The following is a 25,340-nucleotide window of genomic DNA, read 5'->3' on the forward strand; positions in this document are numbered from 1 at the left end:
GTGCAGCAGCAGCAGGAGGCCCCATTAGCTAAAGTGGTGCTTCAGGATAAGAACAGTTTCAGGTTAAGAACAGACCTCCAGAACGAATTAAGTACTTAACCTGAGGTACCACCGTATACATAGATAGGACTCCATCTGCCTCTTGGGGTATCTGTCTATATTCCCATCTCTTTTCCTTTTCAGGAGGCCCCATTAGCTAAAGTGGTGCTTCAGGTTAAGAACGGACCTCCGGAACAAATTAAGTACTTAACCCGAGGTACCACTGTACTGTACTAAATTTTAGGTTTACATAATTGGTTAAAAATAAATAAAAGAAACAGGGGAAACTGACTCCAATAGGGCAATCCTTTGCACAGGAAGCCAATGTTGTCGGGGTAATATTGGGATATATCTAAAGTAGTATAAGGAACTGGGCTCCTGATTGCCAAGCAAGGCTCAGGTTGGCAGAGGGAAAACATGCCTTGAAATCGGTACTATTCTTTTTTAAAAATGGGAAGTGCTGGTAAAGACTTGAGATATAGTCACGTTTGGTTTTTAGTTTATTATCAAAAAAGTAACACAATAATAATAATAAATTTTATTTATATCCCGCCCTCCCCAGCCGAAGCCGGGCTCAGGGCGGCTAACAACACTAAAGTAGTGCAACATTATAAAAACATTATAAAAAATAATTAAAATCAAAATTGATGGCAACCATAAACTAAAGTTTTGTAAAGATTGCCAAAGGAGGGAGTCAGGCTGCACCCTGACCAAAGGCCTGGCGGAACAGCTCTGTCTTGCAGGCCCTGCTGAAAGATGTCAAGTGGTAAAATTGAGTTGGGCAAGTGAAGTAAGATATTTTCTGTTTTTGAAAGACTAGCCCGATATATGCTAGCCCGATTCAGAGCAGCCCCATGAAATAAATGGGCATGACTGACTTAGGTCCAATAATTTCTATGCGGTCACTCGGAGCAAAACTTAGCTGGAGACAATGCTTGATTCCTACAAGATATGCTAATATGTTTGTTGTTCCTTGAATTGTACGGTACAACTGCAATTATTAATTATTTCTCTACTTATATTTCCTTATTAAATCATTTCAACAGGTGGGGAAATATTTGTGTGTGTCTTGTACATCCAATGCCGACACACACTATTTATTTGTTTAAGAAATGCTATGAAACGCTTAATTTTCAAAAAAAATCTCCACATCACGGACATGAAACAGAGACATGAATTATCCAATAGAATACATGTAAAATCAACATAATTTCCAAGCAATTACACATGACTGAACTGTGTGCCCATATAGACTTGTTGATATTGATATATCAAGTGGAGGCCACTTAAAATATATAATAAAGTACCTGCCCAAGGTTAAACGGCAGGACGTCCCAAAATATGGGCTTCCACGCAAGATCGACTTCCCGAGGAGCAACATGACGTGGCACTTGCGAAAGGACATGTTCAGCTGACCCAAAAGCTTCAATGTGCACATAAGGAACATGGTGATCCCTTAAGGAATCTGGGTCCAAGCTGCTAAGAGATTCATGTACCAATGATAAACACTTGCAATTTGGCCCAGGATGTGTGTGTGTGTGTGTGTGTATACACACCAAACCCAAGGCCTATCTGACTTGGGCCCAACATTGGGGACTCAAAAACTGCCTGGCAGTGCTGGCGTTCGCCAGTGGCGGCACAGGATGACGGCCCCCTCAATATTGGCGGGGAGGCTCAGCCCCCTGCCTCAAAATATTGAGGGGCCTGAAACCCCTTGTGTTCCCTATACCCGGCGCCCCCGGGCCCATCTTGTCCGGCATCCTGTTCTCACAATGGTCCTCAGGACCTGAGTGCAACAGTGCAGTCCACCTTTGAGATTTCAGCAACTGCTGTGCAGAAGAGGTAAAAAAACCTCGCTGTCTGCATCAGCTCCCAATTAGCTTCTGTGCCCAATTCAAAGTGCTGGTTTTGACCTATAAAGCCTTAAGACGGCTCAAGACTGCAGTGCCTCAGGAACCACCCATCTTCCAGACTCTGCATTCATCGTCTGAGGCCCTCCTTCATGTGCCTCCTCTTCAAGCGGTCCGAACGGTGGCAACATAAGAACGGGGCCTTCTCTGTAGTGGCTCCCTGTCTGTGGAATACTCTCCCCAGGGAAGCTCGCCTGGCACCTTCATTATCTATTTTTAGGTGCCAAACAAAAGTGTTCCTCTTCATCCAGGTCTTGGGCTGATTAATATTCTACAGCCTTTTAAATGTGTCCGTGGGAAGGTAGGGGGCATTGTTTTGCTGTTTCGTTTTACTTATTTACTTGTTTTTATCCTGTGATTTATTCTATAAACCATCCTGGCATTTTACGATGAAGAGCGGCATATAAATCTAATAAATAAATAAAGTAGTTGCTGTGGCTAGTAGCTACTAATAACTTTAGCCTCCCTAAATTTGGCTAATTCTCTTTTAAAGCTATCCAGGTTAGAGCCATCACCAGTTTTTTTGGAGGGAGCGATTTCCATAGGTTTAATTATGGGCTGGTTGAAGAAGTACTTTCTTTTGTCCATCCCAGATATTCCAACATGCAGCTTCTCCAAGTTCTAGTATTATGAGGGAGAATGAAAAGATTCTGCTCCTTTTCCTCACACCAGGCATAGCTTTTTATTGCCATGCATATAAGCCCCAGGTGCTGGAACCTTCTCCCATCCCCTTGATCCATTTCTGAACCCCTTTGCGAACCTTTTCCTGCTCTACAATATCCTTTTTTGAGGCAAGGCAATCAGAACCAGTCGCCCCTGACTTTGTAGCACCCTGCTTGTGGTTAACGCTTAGCTGGAATGAAATATTCAACGCAGCAATAGAGAAATTAAAATAGTAATTTATTTGTCAGACAAATAAATGAGAGGCACAGTGGTATATGGTTACCAAGCTCTGGCCTGGCCTCCTGCCATTCTGGCCAGCACTTATATTTCCTTAATCCAGCCCCCTTGCTCCTCCTGTGGCTGCCTCTGTCCAATCAGCCTGGTTGAAATTCCTATTGGCTGTTTGCTAGAACCAATCACAAAAGATACACCCATTTCCTTCTGTCCTTTTATGGGACACAAAGAGCTATATATTCTTATATCTATAAATGACAAATAAGTAGTAATATATCTTACATGTGTCTCAACAAGGAATCTTAATTACCAGCTCACCTCTTGCCCTCCTTGCCCTATTGCCTTCCAAAACAGATGGTTAATCTTAACTTTTTATCTTCAAGGATCTTGAGTTCACATCAACATTGAAAGATCTCCTTCATTTGGAGGTGTCTAAACAAAAGGCCTGACAACCATATATCAGGAGTGCTCGATGGCGTCTCCTGTCTGGCAGGAGGCTGGGCTGGTGGCTGACTTAATTTCAGGATAGTTACAACTCTTACAACTATATGAAATAAGAATCTAGCATTTCTTAAATCCTTTGCATAATTACATTTAAGCCAATATATTTAATACATAAATAACCTTTTAAAAGGAAAAGAAATCTTAAAAGGATCTCAGTTTAAGAAACAGCTTTAGAAAAGACTTCCCAAAAATGCTCTCTTTCTGCCAGCCAGACCAGTTGCTTTTCAATTTGCTCTTGACCTTTCAACCTTAGGAAAATATGGCTCAAGTTTTAATGGGAGGCACATGGTGTTATTTTACTATTTACCCACTCCTAATTATGTTTTCTCAGCCTTTTTTTATCTTCTGTAATATGTAGGGTCAGTGTCCTCGCTCTCAGCCTGTAATTCCCTTTTTACGACTTTGAGAATTGTTTTCTGCTATAAATCAGGGGACCCCCTTGTCTAGGAGGAAAAACATCTTGCCAAGGTTTTTTAGTCTTCTGCCTGGCATGAAACATTTGAAAATCTTTAAGCTCATTTTAATATACAGGCCCTGATCGAAATATATAAGCTCTGATAAAAATGCAGGCTTATGATTAGATGCCTCAACTTAAGAAGAGTTCTGATGGACCAAATCCATCATCCTGTAACACAGTTCTTACGAAACAACCTCGTGTTTTTCTTAGGTGACAACAAAGAACATGATGAGCATCTCCCCCCTGGAGCATATGTGGAAGATGAGACAAAGCAGAGCACTTCTAGACAGAAAAAGATTGAACAGGCCCTCTCCAAAATATGCTGCATGGTCAGCTGTACTGCAGATGATTTCAAGCAGCTGAGCATATAGCCTGTGCCCTATCATCCAATGGCGTGAAAAATAAAATTATTGTTATGATTTCTAGAACCAACCGTATCTATCTATCTGTAACTAGAACCAACCGCTACACCATACATGGGTTCTAAATTTGCTGCCGTATTGCTGAATAAAATTTTAATCCAGGAGCAGCCAAAATGGTGCCCTCTGGGTATTGATGAACTCAAACTAACCAGCTGGCATGGCCAATGAGCAGGAATGTTGGGAATTGTAGTTCAGCATCTCAAGGGTCACCCGTTTGCCTCATTCAATCAGTCTCAGTCAATAAAAGCTTTAGTTGTTTAATCATTGTGCATCAACCTTAATCAGTAAAACGAAAAACGTATGGGCTTGCTTGTGTTTTGTGTGTGGCTATTCTGGTCCTTGTGTGATTGAAATAGGTGATGAGAATGGTGCATCTGTCTGTCTGTTCTCTATATTTGGGCACCTCTTGAGATATCATCATCATATTTATCACAAGAGTTTCCAAGATGGAGGTAGTGCTCTTCATCAATGTTTGGTCAGCGACCACCATTTTGAATCAAGATGGAGGACCAAAATGTAAGTTTGGTGTGACTTACCTCGTTTTTTTCTTTGGCGTTGGTTCAGTCACATCTCAAGATATCTTTGCCAAATTTGGCAAGGGAGTTCCCAACATGGGCAGCAGATTCCATTGTCATTTGAACACTGGACACCATTTTGAATCAAGATGGCAGACAAACATCACTTTGATGTAACTTTGTCTATTTTTTTGTCACAGATTTGGCTGCCTCTTGAGACACCACTGCAAAATGTGGCACAAGGGTTCCTGAGGTGAGGGTGGGGTGGGAAGCTGTACATTGACGTCTGGGTGGAGGTGCCATTTTGAAATCTCCATTTCTGAAATCTTGGAGGGCTGTTTCCAGTAAATGTAAACAGTCCAGAGCTAGATGGACCAACTGTCTGACTCAACATTAGGCAGAAAGTGTGGCAGACTTTCCACCAAAGAACAAACAACAGTGCAAACAAATCCTCTTTCCACAATGCTATTCCAACTATCAGCAGCTTTTATTCTTACAAAAGAAAACAAATTTTATATTTGTGCATGTTCGCGCACACACCCTGAGTAAGTGGCTGTGCCTTTTGTCATTTGAACCCCATCTTGCCAAAGGAAACAGGCACCTAAAAGCCTTTGAATGGCTTATTACAATGTGTACACACACATGCACAGATCTGGGGGAACCTTAACAACTTAACAAAAGCGTCTGCAACAATCCATATTTAAGGTGCCCACGAGCTTCTTTTTCCTGTGTGTGTTGTCAGCAAAAACTAACAGAACCGAAACTTAATAAAGCAGCGGGGTGGGAGGAAACCAGCAGATTTTATCTACCAAGGAATTACCGTATTTTTCGCTCCATAAGACGCACCTGGCCATAAGATGTGCCTAGTTTTTAAGAGGAGGAAAACAAGAAAAAAAATATTCTGAACGAAACAGTGGATGAATGATTTTTGTGGTTCATGCTGTGGCCACAGACATGTGATCTGATGGTGAATTTGGGGTGACCCAATGCAAAAATCCTGAGGATCCATGTGGATCCGTGCTTTGTAACCACATTTATGCACCATTGTGGCCCCATGAAACAGTGGGTGCATGATTTTTTGGGTGCAGGCTGTAGCCATGGACATGCTATGTGATCTGATGGTGAATTTGGGGTGATCCAATGTAAAAATACTGAGAATCCATGGGCTTTTACCTCCCCGCTCCCATGCAGCCTCTGCTAGCAGCCCTTATCTCTCTTCCGATCCCAACAATCAGCTGTTTCCTTTCAACACTCCCTCCCCTCTTGTTTGCCTTAGTGTAGTGTCTTTTCCCTAGCTGGAGCAGTTTTTTGCTCCTCTTTTTCTTTTATATTGCTTTAGTCTTCCTGTTTCCCCCCATTGCAAGTTTACTGTCTTTACCTCCCCCCTCCCAGGCAGCCTCCTTTATCTCTAGTGTCCCTTATCTCTCTCCCCAATCGGCAAACGATCAGCGGCTTTGTTTCAACACCCACATCCCCTTTCAAAAAAAAAAAAAAAAAAGTGCATGGTCTGCTTTTTGCCCCTGGGCAATTTGGCTCCAGGCACCACGCATTCGCTCCATAAGACGCACAGACACTTGCCCTTACTTTTTAGGAAGAAAAAAGTGCATCTTATTGAGCGAAAAATACGGTACTACTACTAGACACACTTTTTCCTGGGTCAGGTTAAAATATTCTGGAGGGCAGAGGGAAGATCAGGGAAGGCAAAGCGGTAGTTGCTCTCCAGAGTCTGTTTGGGTATCACGCGCTGTCCTTCAAGTAGCATGACACTCCGCTCAGGGCCAAAGATGGCTGACACAGCAAAGCTTGGCAGAGGCAAGAAGGCAGGCCGCTGGAGGGCCGACCCCATAGCCCGGGCAAAGTCCCCATTGGTGGTGGTAACGGCGGATGGTGCGACGCCATTCAGGATCCCCTGGACATTCTCCCGCTCCAGCGCATGGGCCAGGATGCCTACCAAATCGGCCACATGGATCCAGGGAAAAGGCTGGCGGCCAGAAGCGATGGGGCCTCCCAGGCCGAGGCGAAAGGGCCACAACATCTGGGCAACAGCTCCGCCCTCTCTGCCCAGCACCACACCTGGAGGCAAAGAGACGGAGAACAAATAAAAATTATTGCTCAGGGAGTGCAAGCTTACTGGCAAACGGCAAACACTTATAGGGAAGCCATGCAGGTTAGTTGCACAGGGTTATAGCTTGTACAAGCTTATACAGAAGCATCTCCTGGGCTTGGCTTTACACAGGTCTGGAAGTTAAATCACACTCACAGTGAGCGAAGAGGAAAAGTGTGCTGGCCCTATTGGAGCCAGATGGTTGATTCAGCAAGAAGAACAGGATTCTTACCCTTCCCATCTGCCTCAAGTGTACAATCATTTGTGGCACATTCTTAATAGAATCTGGGAAAGGGGAATGGTAGTTTTGGTGGAGTTCCCATGTGGTCTCAAGCCTGTGGCTTCAGTGGGATCGCTGCAAATCATGCCTTCAGACCACAGTTCTGACAGTTGAATTGGGGCACAGGAGCCTGTAAGCACCTGCTACTCTCACCCACATTGTATGAAGGAATATCAGCCTCAAGAGTCAGACACACAGACACTGAGGCTATGAGAGCTTTGATCTCACCCTCGGCCTCTCATGTCTCTGGGCTTTCACATGCCACATCCAAGCTGACCTCATGTCTCCAAAGATGCCCTTTTCTCCATTGTTGGCCCTTACTCCCCCCCCCCCCCCAACTTACCAGATCTCACTACCACCTGGCGTGTGGCGTCACCGGGGATTTTCGCTGCTGCCTCCCAACGGGTCACCAGGCGAGAAAAGAAATCAAAGTCTCCGCCAGGACTCTCTTCTGTGTATTCAGTGGTGGGGCTGGGTCTGTAGTACCCTGAGGTTGGGACACACCTTTTACCAATAGTGTGACTTGACTTATGCCCGTATTTTACCTAACCAGCCAACCCTGAATAATTATATCACAAGAAACCTGTATTAAGGCTTCCTAAATTCCCCAACTGCTTTTAACTTCGGAAGTGACAATCCTGAAGGGCCCTTTTGTTTCCTTTTGTTTCTCCCCCAGTTTCATGTCTTTCTGTTAGGCTTCTATCTCTCTGACACATCCTTCACTTAAGCCCTTCTAAAAATCACTTTAAATCCTTGGTAAGCCCACTCTGCCTTTAGCCAGCTCTGGATGTCCTGCCCTTGTGGGACCTCCCAGCTTCCCTGCGTATGTGTTCCCCCCACTGCCAACAGCACACCACCCCTCCTTGTCCCCAGGTCCTGTGAGGAGTTCTTCTTCACCCTCTCTGCCCCCACAGTTATTTTGCTACCAGCAACCACCAAGTGGATAGCGAAGCTACAGTTTTAGCTAGCATGGAAGTAAATACCTACGCCGGTGACAAGGATCCAGGCAGAAGGTGGGCGCTCAGCTCCTGCAATGGCTTTCGCCAAAGTATTTGTGGTCTCTATCCGACTGGCAACCACTTCCTGGCGGAAGGACTCATTCCACCTGCAGCATTGGAAGAAACTATCCTTGTATCACTGTACATAATGGCTTTTACACAAGTCTCAGAGCAGCTCGCTAAGTTTTTGTTCTATGTGCGGCCCACAGTCTGGACCACCCTGAGTGGGAGCAATCCCTTCCACCCTCCACCGATCAGGTGGAATTGATTCTGTCCACTAGACCTCCGGCAACTGTCCCTTGGGCCTATCCTATCAACTGCTTGTTCCTTCCCCTCGGCTCAGCTTTGATACCACAGCTAGGAATACAGGTAACAGGGTCAGCTGCAAAGTCGTATTAATCACCCTGAGTGATCTCATCCAGGGACCTACCTACGGAGGGGGTTAAGGACATTTTCTCCAGCTAGGTTGACCACACCTTCACAAGGAGGGAGCCCCAAGCGGGAAACTTCATCCTAGGAGGAGGAGGAGGAATGTGTAGCATTAGTCTCTCTAGCTACAAGCGCCTCCCCTGCCACTCAAATTTGCCCATCCCACTCCTGATTGGTTCTCTCTACCAATATGCAACTCGGCATCCAGGGGTGAAACTGTCTTTTCTGTTTTGTTCTACTGGCCCCAGTACTTTACAGCTACCTAGCATATGTGCGTCTGGGATAGGATGTGGCCTCGGGAGAAACACAAGGGCCTAACAGAGAACCTCAGAGGGCCATATTTGGGCTTCTGGCCTGAGGTACCCACCCTTAAGTTAAAAGAACAGCGGATGGCTAATTGTGGCTCCCCTCCTACCGCCTCTCTGAAGCCTGTTCTGGAGGCCAATTGTAATTTGTGCCTTTTTGGTCACGTCCACTGTGCCGGCATGTGGCCCCTGGAGGAGCTGGAAGGTGGTGGTGTGGCCCTCGGGGCTGAAAAGGGTTAGCCACCCCCAGGTTAAAAGCACAGCGACAGAGCCAGGGAATTGTGGAAATTCTGCACATGCTTAAAATAAGCCCTCATCACATACCCAGGTAGTCCGCCCTTTTCCAGGATGGCGGGAAATCAGGGTGATATCATGCCCTCGGCTCCTCAGCAACTGGGTTAAGGCTCTGCCGACAAATCCAGTCCCACCACCTAATTTCAATATGAAAAAAAATGTAATTGCAGATTTTATTTTTGTAAGTAATGGCTATATACAGAGAGATAATGGGACAGCTCACCAGGCAATGAGAGGGAAAGTGGTAGTGACACAAAAAATTACCATCTCCCAAATAATCAAGGGGCTTTACAGAAATTAATGGACTATGGAGAATTGGACAAAATGACAGGAAGGATTTGAAACCTGCGGGACCAGAGATTTACAGAATATTGGAAGAAGTATATGAAATATTTGAAGAGCAACTGTAATCAACAAATTATGCTAGTAGGACTACAAGAAGTTTTGTAAGGAGAAATATACGAAGTGTTACAAAGTAGAAAAATATAGATATATTGGTTATGAGTTTGAAATGTAATAGGGAAGATAAGAAATGCATACTGAGAGATTAGATTGGAAAATTTTCAGACAGGATTGATGGAAGCCAAAGATTTGAATAAGATGTAAAAGTATGCTTAATTACTGTTGAAAATGATATGTTAAAAAAACATATATATTAAAATAATCAAGAGGCTTTACCTTTCCCACTGAATTTAATAGGACCTGCTGTTGAGTAGATGTGCTTAGGAGTTAAAACAAACAAAGAAACAAATCTTGTAGCTGAGTCCTATGCATGTACAGAATACCTCCCACCCTAAAAATTAACTTTTGATGATGATGATGATGATGATGATAATTTTGTTATTTATACCCCAACCATCTGGTTGGGTTTCCCCCAGCCCCTCTGGGTGACTTACAGCTTGTGAAATAGTGTGGGGATGCCTAGCATAAAGGGTATGTTGTATAAGACCTCACCCAACTTTATAAGTATGCATAAGATTACAGATGAATGCATTAGCTGTTTGAGTGATGCTTAATATCACTGAGAACCTGAGGCAAACCAATAGCCAGGTGGGCAATGGAGATATTTTACTGCAGAATCATAGAGTTGGAAGGGACCCAAGGGTCATCTAGTCCAACATGTCTGCACATACCCCATGCAATTTGTCTGTTTCAGGCTGACCAGAACAAAAAAAAAAACCCCTTCTTCTATAACCAAGCTTTGGACTTTAACTAATTGTGACCTTTTTGAAGTGGGTGAGATGCATTTCTTTTCCCTCTTGGTTTTAATGTATCTATTGTATGGGGCTGGTGTGGAGGGTGTTGTCTGCTTGTTGCCTTCACTGTAAATCCCTTTGGCCGACTAACAAATTTAATACATAAATAATAAGTTAAGAAGAAAGGTACCGGTAATTGTGTCCCTTTCATTCCTTCAGAAGCTGGGTAGAAAAGGTGGTAGTCTCTAAAACAAGCATTGCAGGGCAGGTGGAAGACGCTATTGTTCCTCACTTGCCAGGTAAAGACACTTGCCCCTTATTTAGGTGACACGGCTTTGGTGAAATTGTCAAGAGCTCTGGGCATGGGGCTGTGGGTTCAGATCTCCACTCAGCCAGGGTGTCCATGGGCCAGAGGTTGTCTTTTGGACTAACCTATTTTGCAAATTTGCTGTGAGGAAGAGGACCATGTCCACCACTTTGAGATCTTTGGAAAAAGTATAACAATAAATTGAGTAGCCAGATCATAGAACTGTAGAACTGGAAGGGCCATTTAGTCCATGGGTAGGCAAACTAAGGCCCAGGGGCTGGATCCAACCAATTGCCTTCTATACCCAGCCTGCGGACGGTCCAGGAATCAGCGTGTTTTTACATGAGTAGAATGTGTCCTTTTATTTAAAATGCATCTCTGTGTTATTTGTGGGGCATAGGAATTCGTTCATACCCCCCCAAAATATAGTCTGGTCCCCCACAAGGTCTGAGGGACAGTGGACCGGCCCCCTGCTGAAAAGGTTTGCTGATCCCTGATTTAGTCCAATGCAGGAATCTCAGCTAAAGCATCCATGACAGATGGTCACCCAAGTTCTGCATAAAAACCAACCAGGAAGGAGAGCCAGCAACATCCTGAGATAATGGACATGAAACCCACAGATTCTGCTCAGGGGTCTGCTCGCCTGGAGGAAGGACACGCACTCCACTGGCTCCCGTTTGGTGGTGCTCATGCCCCTGGACTCTGCTTGCCTGAAACTCAAAGCTGGCTGCAAATCACAACCTCCAAACAGCAACCCAACTCCCGGTTTCCTTTGCAACAAAAGCTAGCCAAACCTTTTGCATTTTAATAATGATGATGATGATGTAACAGCAACAGTAACAAGGTCTTCTGGACCACCCCCACCCACGCTCCCCTCTCCGCCCAGGCCCCTTCCTAACTCACCCACTAAGACTCTCATAGCTGAAGAAGCTGGGCGGGGAAAGACGCTCAACAAGCCCACGGATCAATCAAAACCATAGAGATGGAGGGGAGGCAAGCGGCTAGACCAACGAGAAGCCCGGACTTCCGGCAAAGACTCGCTTACGAAAGGTAACCAAATTGTGCCGCTCTGCTCTTCGGAACCTCTATGGTGGCATCCGCGGAACGCGAGGGAAGCGGGTTAATGTCGACCCGGAAGAGTGAAGAAGGGCTTGTGTGTCTAGCGACATATCTGGGTGGGGGGGCGAAGCGTATTATAAACACGCACGCACACGTATGCAAAGGAAAAAATTTTTACTATTGGAGAATCGTTTTGTCTCCTAAAGGGCGAGATGACTGGGGAGAGGGGTTGCCATGGTTTCCACTCTTGGTGACGTCACCGGAAACAGGAACAGGAAGCGGCCGGGGCCATAGAGGCAGCGGGGCGAGAGCGTTTCCGAAGAGGCAGCGAGGGCGTCAAAGGTAGGCGATCCTATTCAGTGGCTGTTTCGCGGGCCCAGCAGGTTTTGTTGCAGGGAAGGACGATTCTGATTTGGAGGGGGTGGTATCTTTGTCCCTCCCTACTGGCTCCTTCGCCTGAAGCTGCAGTTCCCCTCTTAGTAACAACAGCAACGAGTCCAGATATTATATCGTTCCTTTATCTTTTTCTCCCCCTGAAAATTATTATTATTATTATTATTATTATTATTATTATTATTATTATTATTATTATTCTGGGGGGATGAGACAACGCGAATTATTACTTTGATTCTCCCTCACCTCAGTCCAAACCTCAATGTGCTGCATGTAATGCCGATTATATGCTGAAAATGAGCTCTTCTTCGTGCTTGGAGCACCCTGCCTTTAGGCCTGACACCAGGCCTCCAAGCAGGCTTGACTGTGAGCAAAAGCTGATACGTGATCAACCCAGCAAGAATGTTATTTGGAATACTTAGCAGCAGTGGCTTAGGAAAGCTTGATGGCGGAAAGTGTCCTCTCCCCAAGTCTTCATGGGGTCTGTGGGTCAAGGGAAGAGAAGGAGAAAAGAATGCAGTCATGGGATGCATGACTTGGATTGAAAGGAGGGCCAGGCTGGCCTAAGATGTTTTGCTGCAATTAATAAAATAATAATAATTCATAATAATAAATCTGTAAGCAGACCCTGCGTTTCGCATCCCCAATAATCATTGCATGTAATAGTACAGCAGATATCAACAACAATGGGCTGTCACGACACTCACAATAAGCTACTTCTGCCTAATGGGACTGACAACCCTGAGAAAGGAATAGGATCAGACTTTCATAACTATTAGGGAAGCTGAGAATGGGGGTGCTTCGAAGGTGTCAGGGGAGGCCCCATGACAGCTCAGACTAGTTTGGGAGAGCAGACTGAATATTTTATCAGGTCTGTAGGTGGGAGACAGGGCATTTATCGGTTTAAAGGGCTATTTGGTAAGATTCCTATGTGGATTGTGAGCGGCAAGTTGATTTGAGGATACAGAGAAATAGGTAAACGAGAAGCAGGGAAGTGTGAAGGTGGATTTGTTAGATGATCAGAAATACTATTACACAAGTGAAATGGATAGTTTTATCAGGATGTGCAAGGTGTGTGGGATTGGGACAGAGAAGAGTGGCTTAGGCTGCTGTTGACATTTCATCCTGCATTCTATATGATGCACTTCACATTGTTTTGGAGATAGGGAATTGAGGCTAAGACCTTGCAATTCATCCTAAACCACTCCGGGAATCTTCAGCTGACATGACTTCCAAACCCAGGGTCCTCTTGGGTTCCATTTCAGTGTTAGCCCCTAACTTGAGAAATGACTGGTTTATCAGAGCTGGAGATGGGAAGGAGGCAGGGTGCATTGGAGAAGCTTGTGATTCCCTGGGAGTCACTGGAAGTATGTGGAAGGGTCAAGCGGCTTAGGTCTTCAACCTCTGGTTGAGGTTCTCTTTTAGTGTCTGTCTATGCCTTCTTTTCTCCCTTAGGCAGCGATGAGCACCCCTGGGGGGCTAGTTACCAACCGCGGACGGCGTTTCAAATGGGCCATTGAGTTGAGTGGTCCAGGCAGTGGGAGCAGGTATGTACTGAACTGGAGGTCTCTATATCATCTCCCGGTGTTAGCAGTTAGCTTGATTCCAGGGGTAGCTCTGTCTCTGGCAGGTATATGAATTTAGCTCAGGTGTGACCCATCCCTTTCTCTTGCCAGAGGCCGGAGTGACCGGAGCGGTGGCCAGGGAGACACCCTCTATCCCATCGGCTACTCAGACAAGCAGGTGCCAGACACAAGCGTCCAGGAAACGGATCGTATCCTAGTAGAAAAGGTAGTGCAGTGCAAGAATGGGGGGGGGGGGGCTTTCCACGGGATCTCTTGGTATTCTGTGCTGAGCAGAACACTGGAACCAGATACCCTCTTCATGTGAGTTTTGAAGAAGGCAAGGTGAACGTGAATAAAGTTTGCTCTTTGATTCTACTTCCTTTTCTCTTCCACCTTTTCAGCGCTGCTGGGATATCGCTCTAGGCCCCCTGAAGCAAATCCCTATGAACTTATTTATCATGTACATGGCAGGCAACACAATCTCCATCTTCCCCACTATGATGGTCTGTATGATGGCCTGGAGGCCCATCCAAGCACTCATGTCCATCTCTGCCAGTAAGTGTATTTTCATCAACTGTGTTTTTATCCCAAGCTTTCTTCACTTCTTGCCTCATGGGATTTGTCTGTGGTCCCAGTTGAAAAGACTGTGCATTCTGGGAATTTGAGGAAAATGCAGAATAGTCCTGTACAGACTAACAGAAGGGATGATAAAACTGCTCCCGGTTTGGATTGCATCAGTGTACATGAGGAATTAAAGGATTCCTCCAGTGAGGGAGGGTTCTTGCACATGGTCATCCAGGAACAGTTGTGTGAATGAGGTATGTGTGCGTGAATTTATCTGCTAGAGATGCACAGGGTTGTTGCAAGAATAAATGTGGTAGGAATTTATGTACAGTATATGGCCCTGCAAACCTCTAGAGGATAACAGGTAATTAGGAGAAACTAATACAAAAATGTACAAATGTACATTTGTAGTGGTGGTTTGGACATACCAGGTAAAAAGTGCAGATCTCAGGGGTTCTTGCAAATCTATTATTGAAGTTAAGCAACCATCTAGCGCCAATAGAAGTGGAGAATGCTATGCACTGTGTAGGCTGTTTTAAAATGCTATACATAGGCCTGGAGAATTCATACACAGCCAGTTTCATCTGAAGTGTGGGTGTTCAGAAGTGGATTCTTCAGTATAAATACCTAATGCTTGATGAACCTTCTGCTCACTAACTTTCCTCAACATGCTTAACTGGGTTCATCCATTGTCGTGCGACTGAACGGTTAAACCCTCTAGGGTAGAAATTCATGGCTAGGTATCCTTTCTGTCTCTTGTGTGGATAGTTTTCTAACATGCTAACAGATGTTAACTCTGTTGTAGTTAGTACTTTACCTTGTTTGACTAAATATTCAGAAGTGAAAACAGGCCAGCAAGCTGGGCCTGTGCTGCATGTTTGTGGTCTGCCTCTGACTTATTTTCTGCTGTCCCCACAGCCTTCAAGTTACTTGAGAGTTCAAGCCAGAAGTTCCTGCAGGGCCTGGTATACCTAATTGGCAACCTTTTAGGGTTGGCCTTGGCGGTTTACAAATGCCAATCAATGGGGCTGCTGCCAACTCACGCCTCTGATTGGCTAGCTTTTATTGAGCCACCCGAGGTGAGTATGGAGGGTCTGACATTTTGAGGAATACGTGTTTATGAATGGAGGTGATCTTCTCCCTCCCCACTCAGATGACATGTTCTAACTGTCCATGGTGTACTCTAAAAGGCTGGGGGATGGGCAGTGGCGTAGCGTGGGGGGTGCAGGGGAGGCCGGGCGCAACATCTGGGGGTTAGGGTTAGGGGGCGCAAATTACTTGCCTTGCCCCGGGTGCTGACAACCCACGCTACGCCACTGGGGATGGGGATGTTTTGTACCAATGTCCGTGGAACAGCACTTCAGTCCCTTCTGGATTCTTATTGCTACAAAATCTCAGTGCTTAAAATTAAAGCAGTGATGGTAGGATGTTTAACACAGTCTTTGTCCCAGTGCTTGGGGGCCTTCTTTTAAGGACCGTGAAGCTATGATGATGCTTGCTCAGGTTTATTGACAACACTTCCTTTTTTTATGGCCAGCGCATGGAATTCACGGGTGGGGGTCTAGTGTTATGACCCAACCCAGTTCCAGAAACCAACTGCTGCTTTAGATGTCTGGATTGCTACCGTAGAATACTCATCTGCCATCGCTCCTAATAAGACTGCTGGGTCCTAATTACATGGTGGTGCTATGTGGAATAACAGATGAAGATGCAGACAGAATGTGAAAGACTGATGTTCTCTGCCGAGGGAGGAGCAGAAGGCTTATCCTGACATGCTCTTTTCACCTTCCCCGTTGTGGTGAAAGCAGAATAAAAGTGTTATGCACATGTGTTTTAATGTTTACACAGCTTTCTTGAAAATGGGTACAGGACGCTCTACATGCTGATAAATTCATGTTACATAATGTGTACATGTATTGATCATACTTTGTGATGGCACACATTCAGGTCCTTAACTCTTTCCATTTAGAAAAAGAACAGGTGCCAGGTGAACTCTAGTGCTGGAGAGCCAAGGACAGTAGCTAGTACAGAGCTAGATGAGCTGGTATAAGGAAGGCTACTTTCTCTGTTCCACATACTGTATTTACATGAATGTAGTCTGCACCTTTTTTGCCAAACTATGTCATGGAAATTAGGGTGCGCATTAGATTTGATGGCATATTACATTCAAGTAAATGCTGTGTTCCTGGCTCTTAAGATTCCAAAATAGTCTGGAAAAGGGCATGAGGCACTTGGGGTGAGAGGTGATGCTCTAGTACCTTGAAAATGTTCACAATAAGGCACTATTGTTTCGCACACAGGGGGCCCCTTCAAATATTAGTCAGATGAAAAGGTAAAGTATGTAGAAAAACCATGCCTTTGAGACCCCACCTCTGCCTGCCAGTTGTGCATAGTTCCAGCTTCTGGAGAAAGCTATGCATGTAGAGGCCTGTGCAGAAAGGGTCCCTAACTTGACAGCAATATTGGGAGGGTCTCTGTGTTGCCAGAGGCATGGCCCTGCATCTCCTTTGTCTAGAACAGGCAGTCTCCCCACCTCCTATGACATGAGAACTCTGGACACAACACCTGTCTTCAGGATTAAGCTTTGACTTACTGCTCAACATCCAATCTGTTATCCGCTCCAAGCACCAGTCTAATACCTCAGCTGCCGCCTCATCCTGGTGGGAGAGAGAGCTGTATGCTACCTTGAGTCCCGTCAGAGAAAAAGATGGAGTATAAATATGTAACTATTTGTAGTAAAAGAGAGCTAGGTTTCATCTGCATGTTGATGATCAGCTCTCCTGATAATGACCAACATCATATAGATGTTAAACAGCATGCAGGTGAAGATGGAACCCTGTGAGACACCACATGACACCTCCCATGGTGCTAAACAGTACCCTCCCATAACTACCGTGTTTTTCCGTGTATGACAATCCCTATTTTTTGGGACCCCAAATTAAGGAAATGGGAGATCGCCCAGAGTTGTTGAGCTATTGGGGGGGGGGCGGGGGGATGCCGACAATTGCTCTGACCGCCACTGCCATTCGCATGCATCGCCTTTATTCTGGCAAATGTCATCAACCAGGGCAGCCAAGGAAGTTTCAGTGTCATAGCCAGACTGGAATGAACCCAAGTATAGGTATATATACCAGAAGCTAATCAGTTAACAGATAAACAAAAATAGCGGGTATAGCCTGAATGAATGCGACATAATGAATCATCACAACTTCAAAAAAAGAATTATATATAAAAAGTTTATTCTTTACATAATTCAGGAAGCAAAAAATCACACCCCAAAACTTGATGCTGTATGTAAACAAGGTCATTCCCCCCCCCCAATAAATTAAAAGACCTCCCCCAAAATAAGAGGTGAGGTACTTAACATGAACTTCCCTTTTAAAATAAAAGTGGAGGAGAGGCTGGAGCTGAATCTGCTTTAAGGCTACCCCCAAGAGGAGTGGTCCCTGCATACTATACTTGAGCAAAGTGGTGGGAGGAGGAGGAGGAGAATTAAACATCCATCATTGAAATTGGGTTGGACAAAACAGCACAGCACCTTTTCCAGTGTTTGCTTCTGTAGGGGTAGGAAGGACTTATTTCCCAACACTCACAAAAAACAGCAAGTTGTGGGTCCTCAGTATAGACACAGATAGGGTCACAATAGCCTTCTCTGGCCCAGGCTTGAGGGAAGAGAAGGGTAGTTACTTGGGAGCAGGGAGGGCATGTTACAAAGGTCAGGAGATATTGCTGCTCTGCTTCTCTTTCTATGGTTTAGAAAGGAGAGGCTGCTGTCTCCTTTTTCTCTCAACCTGTAACAGCAACCAGACGCTACAGAGAAGGACCTGGCAAATTGGTCTAGCTTCCTTGCCCAGATAGGAGTGTGAGGACCATAGGGAAAAGAAAGTAGAACAGTTATGTATGTCCCTCCATCAATATGCCACCTGCACCCTGGCTTAAGAGTCAACTCTTCCCCCCACACGCAGCCAACAATTAATTTGAGTTTTGGAATCCCTCAAGGGATTAGGGTATGAAATAAGTACTGTAAGAGTCAGTTCCATCTTCCGAAATGCTGTCCCTCCCCTTGATTTCAAGGGAAATATAGCAGAAAGACTTTGGCACTGACCAGAAGAAAGTGGCACAATGGAGGCTGCATCTCCCTCCCTCTATGTCCTCCAAGCAGCAGTCATTTCTCCTCTTCTTGATTCAACAATGAAATGTAACAGTCTCTGCAGTAGGAGGACCCTGTTGCTCCATTTTTGTCATGCCCACCAGAGGGCAGAAGCAGTAGTTAACTCTTAAGGTGGAAGCAACCTACGTTTTTGCTCTGTTTAATCCCTCCAAAGTAATACTTGCCTCACTAGTCCTACGCTTTTTAAAGGGAAGATCCAGCCATCTCCCAGCCCAATCCAGTCTAATCTCCTTTCGTGACAAGCTTATGCAGTTTCCGGCATGTACCTTTACGGAAGGCATGGGGAAATGTCAACTCTAGTCTCCAAATAGGGGAAATCGCCCCATTTGAAGAACCCCAAACTGCCACAGGGAAAAGAAAGCATAGGAGGTGTGACACTGATAGCTGCTTTCCTTGGGAGATCAAGTTGCAGGTGGTGACAGGCAGGAAGCAGATGTCAATTTGACAGAACAGAGTCTATCAGGAGGAAGCCCTCCTCGCTCCCCTAGGAGTAGATAGTGATGACCTCGCTGCCACCACCCCGCACAAGCAGCACACGTTCCAGCCCCTCTGTTAGGACCTCCAGGAATTCCATATCTGCAGTTAGAAGGCAGTCAAGGAAATAGCGCACTCTCTCTCTCATATACACACATACCCCAGTCCTGTTGCCACCGCCAATCTGTCTTGCATCCCAGCAAAAGACAGGACTCTGAAGAAAAGGATACAGTTCTCGTCACCATCAGGATTACGTGGTGGGCCTGGCATGTTGAGCAGTACCAGCTTGGCATCGTGGGACTTGTTGACTATGACCTCATTGAGCTTCACAGCTGTGTGCATACGTCTCACGTTGGACTGGTCCCTGGGTCGTAGGAAGGAAGAGACAAATTGTCACCAAGACCAGGCATGCCTATGGATGTACACTTGCAGGAAGCTTTGGCTCAGAGATCTGGCTTCTGGAAAACTGGAGAAAGCACTAAGACACATATGGATTGGAGGAGGGAATGGATACAATATGGCAGCTGCAGCAATCTAAGAGGCCAACAGGGTCTGGACCACACACGAGATGGGAAACAAACAGAATGCCTTATGCTGCCAAAATAGAAGCAGTGGAAATAATGTAACATTTGATGGTATGGTTATTGAATCAGCTGGAAATGTGAAGAAGTATCAAGGACATTTTTCTCTTTTGACTCCTAACCCTAAAGAAAAGTGTCAAAGGTGGTCTTGCCACAGAGAAGCAGAAGTGTGACCCCAAAGCATGCTAAGATTGAAAAAAAAAAAAAAGAATAAGATTTGTTACTATCCAAAAGGATTCTGGAAGCCATAAAATGCAGGACAGAACTTCAGGAAAGAGTTAAGTGAACAGAAATGGGCTGAAGTGTCCTGGCACTTGGCAGATTCTTACGGCCGCATGTTGAGCAGATCCTGGAAGTTCTCCAAGGTCTTGGGTTTGTGCCCTCGGGATGCCATGTACTTGTCCTTGGTCCACGTCATGTGCACCTTTTCCTGGTAAGTCTCAGTCTCTTCGTCATCATCTGAGCCAATGCTGGTCAGCCGCAGCATTGAGTTTCTGTCCTTCACCAGCTGCGCCTGTATGGGGAGCACCTAGGAAGATCAGTGAAGAAGGAACTAGGAAGTGCTAATCTTTCAGCCCTTCCCTTCCCACTTATTCCCAGCCCAGTTCACCTCTCGGTCCCGCTCCGTCTTTGAGAGACGCATTTGCCGCAGCATCTGGCAGCGCTGCTCCATCATCAGCGTGCGCTCATAGGTGTAGGCAGAAATGTCGCTGTCATGCTGTTGGGAGACAAGAAAGTGTAAACTCATACACAGAGTGGGGCCAAGACGATCTGTCCTCTGGCCAGCTTTGGTACATTCAGAATGCACAAAAATGCCCAGATTTCTTCCTAGTGCAACAAAATGGCAGAACTGGATGCATGCATTAGTCTGTGTGCCTTTCTCTAGGAATCTGCACAGTTGTAGATATGCTCTGAGCAACAGAATGTTGTGGCTTACAAAGCAAGAACTAGTAGTTTCTTTGAAAGGCAGAGAACAAATACAACAAAGATCTGGGTAGCTACGCCCTGTTACTATGGAGGGGAGGGGAGGGGAGGGGAGGGGAGAGATGACAGGAAGACAATTCACAATTTGCCTGAAGTTACAGGTGAACACTGAAAAAACAGGGGGCATCAGGGTATGATTTCAAGTAGATAGGGAAAAGCTTCTTATATCCAACATATGCCCAAGCCCTTACTTCATTTCTCTATTAACCAATCAATCTTCCAAGTCCTGCCCTTGACTATGTGACGCCTAACTTGCTGACCACAGGAAAAACAAAAACCAACTAATGCCCCTAACCCCTCCTGGCTTCCTCTGCCTGTTTTGTCTCTCACCATTTCCACCACTTCTACCTCTGCCTCAATGCGGAGGTGATAGAGAAAGGTTGCTAAATCCTTCTTCATCTGGATGCTGTTATCCTCCAGCTGGGCTACAGTGAAGATGCGGATTTTGCATTTACGCCACACCTTTAAAGTGGGAAAAGAGGGTTAGCAGCCCCATCTACCGGTTTACCTTCCCCCCCTGATTCATCTCCCCCAGTGATACCCCCCCCCGCCAGCACCTTGTGTTGCTTGAGGAGGAAAGGGAGTAACATCAGCATCCCACCATCATGAACAATCCACCAGACGTCAATGCTCCCCTCGGGGAAAGGATCTGTATTGCTAGGGAAGAAGGACACGTTCTTTGCCACAAGCAAGGCGAGGTGAGCAGCTGTAGTCACTCGGACAGTGCCTGCAGGGTAGAAAGAGAGAGTAATGCAATATGGATCCCTTGACCGAGGAAGCCCTCCCTCTCACCTCCCTATGGGAGAGGCCTTACCAATGAAGGTTTTCCAAGCACGGGCATCCTCACTCTGGCGCCAGGCGTTGGGCCAGCCCATGACAACCGTGTTGTGCTTCATGCCACCCAGCCCACAGGACTGAATGAGGTGGGAGATGCCCTCTCGCACTTTGGCAGCCACCACAATTTGGCAGAAGCCTTTCACCCGCTCTGCCTCCATCAGGTGCTTGATGGTCTGAAACAAGAAACATTAAGGCTGCTGGAGGGCATTAGTATGGAGAGCACTCTGTGCCCCAACCTGGTGAATGCTTTGCCACAGTGAAATCCTGTGTTGCTGAACTCCAACTCACTTAAGTTGGTTACCGTAAGTATTTAAAAGCTTGTCCTTCAGGGTCGAAGGCATTATGGAGATGGGATATTACTGAGGAAATGGTTTCTGAAATCAATATTCTGGAGGTTTCTGCAGCAGGAACTAATACGGCAATGGAGTTTAATCCTAGGTATTTCCATGTAAAGCAGGAAGAGATCCCTGTCTAAAACTCTGGAGAGTCACTTCTAGTCAGTGTGAATGATACCGAGCTAGAGACAACAATGGTCTGACTAGTATAAGTCAGCTTCATACATTTCTTGCATCTGCTGAATATTGGAAAGGAATAATCCCAATTCATTATGCCTGAATGACCACAACTGTCCTCTTCATTTAGGATCAGGAAGTAGGGCTTCTAAGTCTGATGGCCTGACTGCCAGATCAACCCCAGTGCCTACACCTCCTATTTGACCTATGAAATCCAGTGAGTAGCAGTGGGCTTCACCTGCTCGGCAGCCAGTGCATCACTGTAACACTCCAGGAAGTTGCCCACCATGACGGAGCCCACGATGGTGAGGCCCTTTCCAGCTTTCAGCTGAGAGGCAAAGGTGAGCAGGCGCGGATGCTTCACGTGCTGATCCTCGTCCAGCTTTAGCAGCACCAGCAGTTGTGGCCTAAGAAAGAAAAGAAAGTCCAAAATGCACATACAAGGAGCAAAGTAGCAGGTGGGTTCAAGCTGCCACCCAGAAGAGCGTATTTGTGTGCACGTTTGGAGCACTCCACAGCACATGCACACAAATACACGTATGCATGCACAAGGTCTCTGCATGTGGCACACACAGCCCATGGCAAAACGAAGAAGCATAGAGTCTCTTCCTACCTCCAGTTCTTGGTGTGGGGTGGCCCCTCCTCAAGACGCAGCAGGGCGAAGCGGGCTGCGCTGAGGGACAGGCCACGGATGCCATCGCCCCACTCTTTCTCGGCCCTGGGGGGGGGGATGCAGAAAATGTTCAGCCAAATGAGCTCAAGGAGAGCCAAGTCACTCAGTGCCCCTCCTTTCCATAAGCATTGGCAGAGGGGGAAATGCGGCCAAGGCAATCATGCAGGAGGCAGGAGGACAAGGCTGCATCACAAAAGAGGTCAGGTGTGGTGACTTCCAACCTCAACATTCAAAGAAAGGGATCATGATTCCAAGCCTTCATGCCCTCTGACCTGCATTTCTCACAAAAAGAAAACAAAAATCCTGCAACTGAAGGTAAAAGGCCCCAAAACTTCTGGCTGCAATCGTCTATTTCCTGAGCCTGAGCCTCAGAAACCCACAACCGAACTTTCACCCTCACGATCTCAGCAAAAGTTCCAAAAAGGAAATTATTCCGCTCTCACCCAACTGGAGACTGAGTGAGTGAGTGTGGTTGCAAGGAATTCCCCCTGCTGTTCCCCGGCTGTGGAGTATGAGGCTGGATAAAGAGGGCTAGAAAGCTAGAGCTCTGGAAGGTTACAGACACTCACCCATGGTACTCAATGTATTTGTAGATCATTCCAGCTATCACCATGGCAACAATTGCATAATACCAGGAGGAGATGAACATGAGTGCCACACAGATGCTCATGCCCATGAAGGAGAGTGCCCTACAAGAAGAGAAAGGGGGAAGGGAGGAAAGCATGCAGACTATTGTTTATTTCGTTTGCTGTTTAAAATGTGAGCCCAGAGTCTCAGGGTGCTGGATTCCATTCAAGAGAACCTTTTGTACTTGTCAGCAGACATACCAAATACACAGGGCCAGGAGTCCAGCCCCAATTCCCTCATTTTATGCTAAACCCATTTTGTACAACAGGACACAGAACTCAGGAGTCTGAATTTGCACCCTCTCTCCCCCGTCTGTTTGTAGAACTCGCCAATGTCCTTCCTCCTCCGACTCACTAGGTAGTGTGGCCTCTTACCAGTGATAGTACCGGAAGCGGGGTCTCCAGTTGGGGCTGCGTAGCAGAGTTTGTAATGCACAGGCTAGGTTGACAAAGAGATAACACATCAGGAAGAACCTAGGGGAGAACAGAAAATAGTCTCAGCAGTGTACAATTCCTAGAGACTCTAACCCATGATAAATATGGCACTTACATGGAAAGGATGGGTGCTACCATATCCAAAGAGGCAATGAGGATCCCCAGTTCTGCAATGCCTGCTGTCAGAAGCAAGGCCCACGTGGGTTCTCCATTGGCTTTTCCATGGCCAAATACCTAGAGTGAATAAGGAAACAGATTACTTGGGACAAACCAAGGCTTTTTTCAGCAGCAACTCAATAAGCAGTTGTCACTCTTACCCGCAGGAAGGGTATAATGTTGTCCTTGGCTATGGCTTGTAGCAGTCTGGGTGCGCCGGTGAGGCTCTGCAGCCCAGCTCCACACGTGGAGAAGAATGAACCGATGACAATGACCCAAGGGGAGGGCCAGGACAGGGTCCCGACCACCAGATTCCCTTTCACTGTATCACCAAACCTACCCAATAGAAGCAAACGTGAGGCCATTAGGTATCTGTCTAAGGGCTAATAGTGAGAAGTACAAAGATCCAGCAGAAACAAATGGTCCAGCACACAGAGAAATCAGAAGATGCAGGATTAGATCCAAACTAGGTTAGTTGCATTTGTTCCATTGGTTTCAAAAGGAATAGATGCAACTAACTTAACAGTACAATCCTATGAGTTTAGTCAGTACAATGTGACTTGCTCCCAGGAAAGCAGATATAGGATTCTAGCTTCAGTTTTCTCTCCAGCTTCCTTTCTGTGGGTTGGATCCAGGCTAACAGCATGTATCCAGCATGGCTGAGAAATGAGTGGGCCAGAAATATGTGCCAAAGAGTTGAGACTCTGCCCCTAAAAAGGGCCCCACATTTTTAGTCAAAATGACGCATCTAGTCCAGCATCCTGTTCTCACATTGGCCAACCAGATGCCTGTGAGAAACCCACAAGCAGGGTTCAAGCACAAGAGCACTCTCCCATCCTGTGGCTTTCATCAACTGGTATTCAAAAGCATTAATGCCTACAGCTGTGGAGGCAAAGCACAGCCATAATAGCTAGTAGCCATTAACAGCTCTCTCCTCTATGAATTTGTCTAATTTGCTTTTAAAGCCATCCAGGTTGGTAGCCATAACTGCCTTTTAAGAACACAGCTTAAAATTTGAATCCAAAATAGAAATTTCACGTCTGATTTATATCTGAGAACTGTGGCACCAGGGAAAGTTACTACTTACTTATCTCTGAGCACGACACCTTCCACACATGCCCCAAACAGCACTACGTTGCTAAGATCTGATGTGTCAAATGGTCAAGGAGCAGTAAGATGTTCTTGCAAGACAGCAAAGGATGCAAAAGGGCAGCCATCCTTCCCACACAGGCACCAAATCCCTCCATCCCACCCTTATCCATCCCTTGTTTATTTGACCCTACATTTGCCAGGAAGGATACACACAAAGGAGGTGGTGAGAATAGCCAGGATGGTACCAATGGGGATAGATTTCTGGGCATCCTTTAGGTCTCCAGAACGATTTGATCCAGCCATGATTCCTGTGAAGACAAAAAAAAAAAAAAAAAAAAAAAAAAGATTTTCTGAGGGCAAGAAAACAAAATTCTGTGACCAAAGGAGGTACTGCTAAGAAACTATACTGAACCTTTGAATAATTTTTGCATATGATCTATTACCTGATGTAAAAGAAAAAAAATAGTTGATCTTATGCTAGGCAATATGAAGAAAGACAATATTGCATCAAACGGGGCCATTAGAGGGGAACAGCAGCAACAAAGCTGCATCCAGTTCAGC

At 45.9% G+C, this 25,340-nt stretch overlaps 3 protein-coding genes across 12 annotated transcripts in view; 1 reads left to right on the forward strand and 2 right to left on the reverse strand.

The window, feature by feature from the left end:
• Nucleotides 1-5,212: 5,212 nt before the first annotated feature.
• Nucleotides 5,213-11,671, reverse strand: SDR39U1 (short chain dehydrogenase/reductase family 39U member 1). The gene is made up of 6 exons (XM_083707099.1): nt 11,561-11,671; nt 9,185-9,291; nt 8,557-8,639; nt 8,112-8,233; nt 7,472-7,615; nt 5,213-6,817 (listed from the first exon to the last, which is right to left on the reverse strand). Exons 1-6 carry the CDS (start codon nt 11,574-11,576, stop codon nt 6,402-6,404), a joined length of 888 nt encoding a protein of 295 aa, XP_083563225.1. The 5' UTR covers nt 11,577-11,671; the 3' UTR covers nt 5,213-6,401.
• Nucleotides 11,672-11,914: 243 nt separating this feature from the next.
• On the forward strand, nt 11,915-16,069 carry EMC4 (ER membrane protein complex subunit 4). Its single transcript, XM_083707206.1, has 6 exons — nt 11,915-12,058; nt 13,565-13,656; nt 13,786-13,900; nt 14,076-14,229; nt 15,157-15,317; nt 15,776-16,069. Exons 2-6 carry the CDS (start codon nt 13,571-13,573, stop codon nt 15,809-15,811), a joined length of 552 nt encoding a protein of 183 aa, XP_083563332.1. The 5' UTR covers nt 11,915-12,058; nt 13,565-13,570; the 3' UTR covers nt 15,812-16,069.
• A 1,391-nt stretch (nt 16,070-17,460) lies between these two features.
• SLC12A6 (solute carrier family 12 member 6) overlaps nt 17,461-25,340 on the reverse strand; it is a 46,108-nt gene continuing 38,228 nt past the window's right edge. For 5 of the 10 annotated variants that reach the window (XM_083706555.1, XM_083706558.1, XM_083706559.1 and 2 more), the window contains 15 exons: nt 24,989-25,087; nt 24,775-24,832; nt 23,849-24,023; nt 23,647-23,765; nt 23,472-23,570; nt 23,040-23,159; nt 22,411-22,515; nt 22,036-22,204; nt 21,263-21,458; nt 21,006-21,175; nt 20,779-20,910; nt 20,075-20,182; nt 19,794-19,978; nt 19,114-19,247; nt 17,461-18,985 (listed from right to left, as the gene is read on the reverse strand). In XM_083706555.1, the coding sequence (XP_083562681.1) occupies nt 18,894-18,985; nt 19,114-19,247; nt 19,794-19,978; nt 20,075-20,182; nt 20,779-20,910; nt 21,006-21,175; nt 21,263-21,458; nt 22,036-22,204; nt 22,411-22,515; nt 23,040-23,159; nt 23,472-23,570; nt 23,647-23,765; nt 23,849-24,023; nt 24,775-24,832; nt 24,989-25,087 (1,961 nt within the window). In that variant the 3' untranslated portion in view covers nt 17,461-18,893. Of the gene's footprint in view, nt 18,986-19,113; nt 19,248-19,793; nt 19,994-20,074; nt 20,183-20,778; nt 20,911-21,005; nt 21,176-21,262; nt 21,459-22,035; nt 22,205-22,410; nt 22,516-23,039; nt 23,160-23,471; nt 23,571-23,646; nt 23,766-23,848; nt 24,024-24,774; nt 24,833-24,988; nt 25,088-25,340 lie in introns of all 10 variants that reach the window. The other 5 variants (XM_083706557.1, XM_083706551.1, XM_083706554.1 and 2 more) reach the window with 1 other exon arrangement.

Source organism: Podarcis gaigeae (assembly GCF_964106915.1).
Source record: "Podarcis gaigeae genome assembly, chromosome: 13".
Taxonomy (NCBI): domain Eukaryota; kingdom Metazoa; phylum Chordata; class Lepidosauria; order Squamata; family Lacertidae; genus Podarcis; species Podarcis gaigeae.

What these genes read in the sequence shown, in the direction of transcription:
- SDR39U1 (XM_083707099.1), bottom strand. An exon ending in GAAAAGGGCGGACTACCTGG is followed by an intron (nt 8,640 to 9,184) that starts GTATGTGATGAG and finishes TCCTCCTCCTAG; the next exon opens with GATGAAGTTTCCCGCTTGGG. An exon ending in CCAGGTGGTAGTGAGATCTG is followed by an intron (nt 6,818 to 7,471) that starts GTAAGTTGGGGG and finishes CTTTGCCTCCAG; the next exon opens with GTGTGGTGCTGGGCAGAGAG.
- EMC4 (XM_083707206.1), top strand. Translation starts at nt 13,571, where the DNA reads ATGAGCACCCCTGGGGGGCTAGTTACCAACCGCGGACGGCGTTTCAAA. An exon ending in ATCGTATCCTAGTAGAAAAG is followed by an intron (nt 13,901 to 14,075) that starts GTAGTGCAGTGC and finishes CCACCTTTTCAG; the next exon opens with CGCTGCTGGGATATCGCTCT. An exon ending in CTTTTATTGAGCCACCCGAG is followed by an intron (nt 15,318 to 15,775) that starts GTGAGTATGGAG and finishes TTTTATGGCCAG; the next exon opens with CGCATGGAATTCACGGGTGG.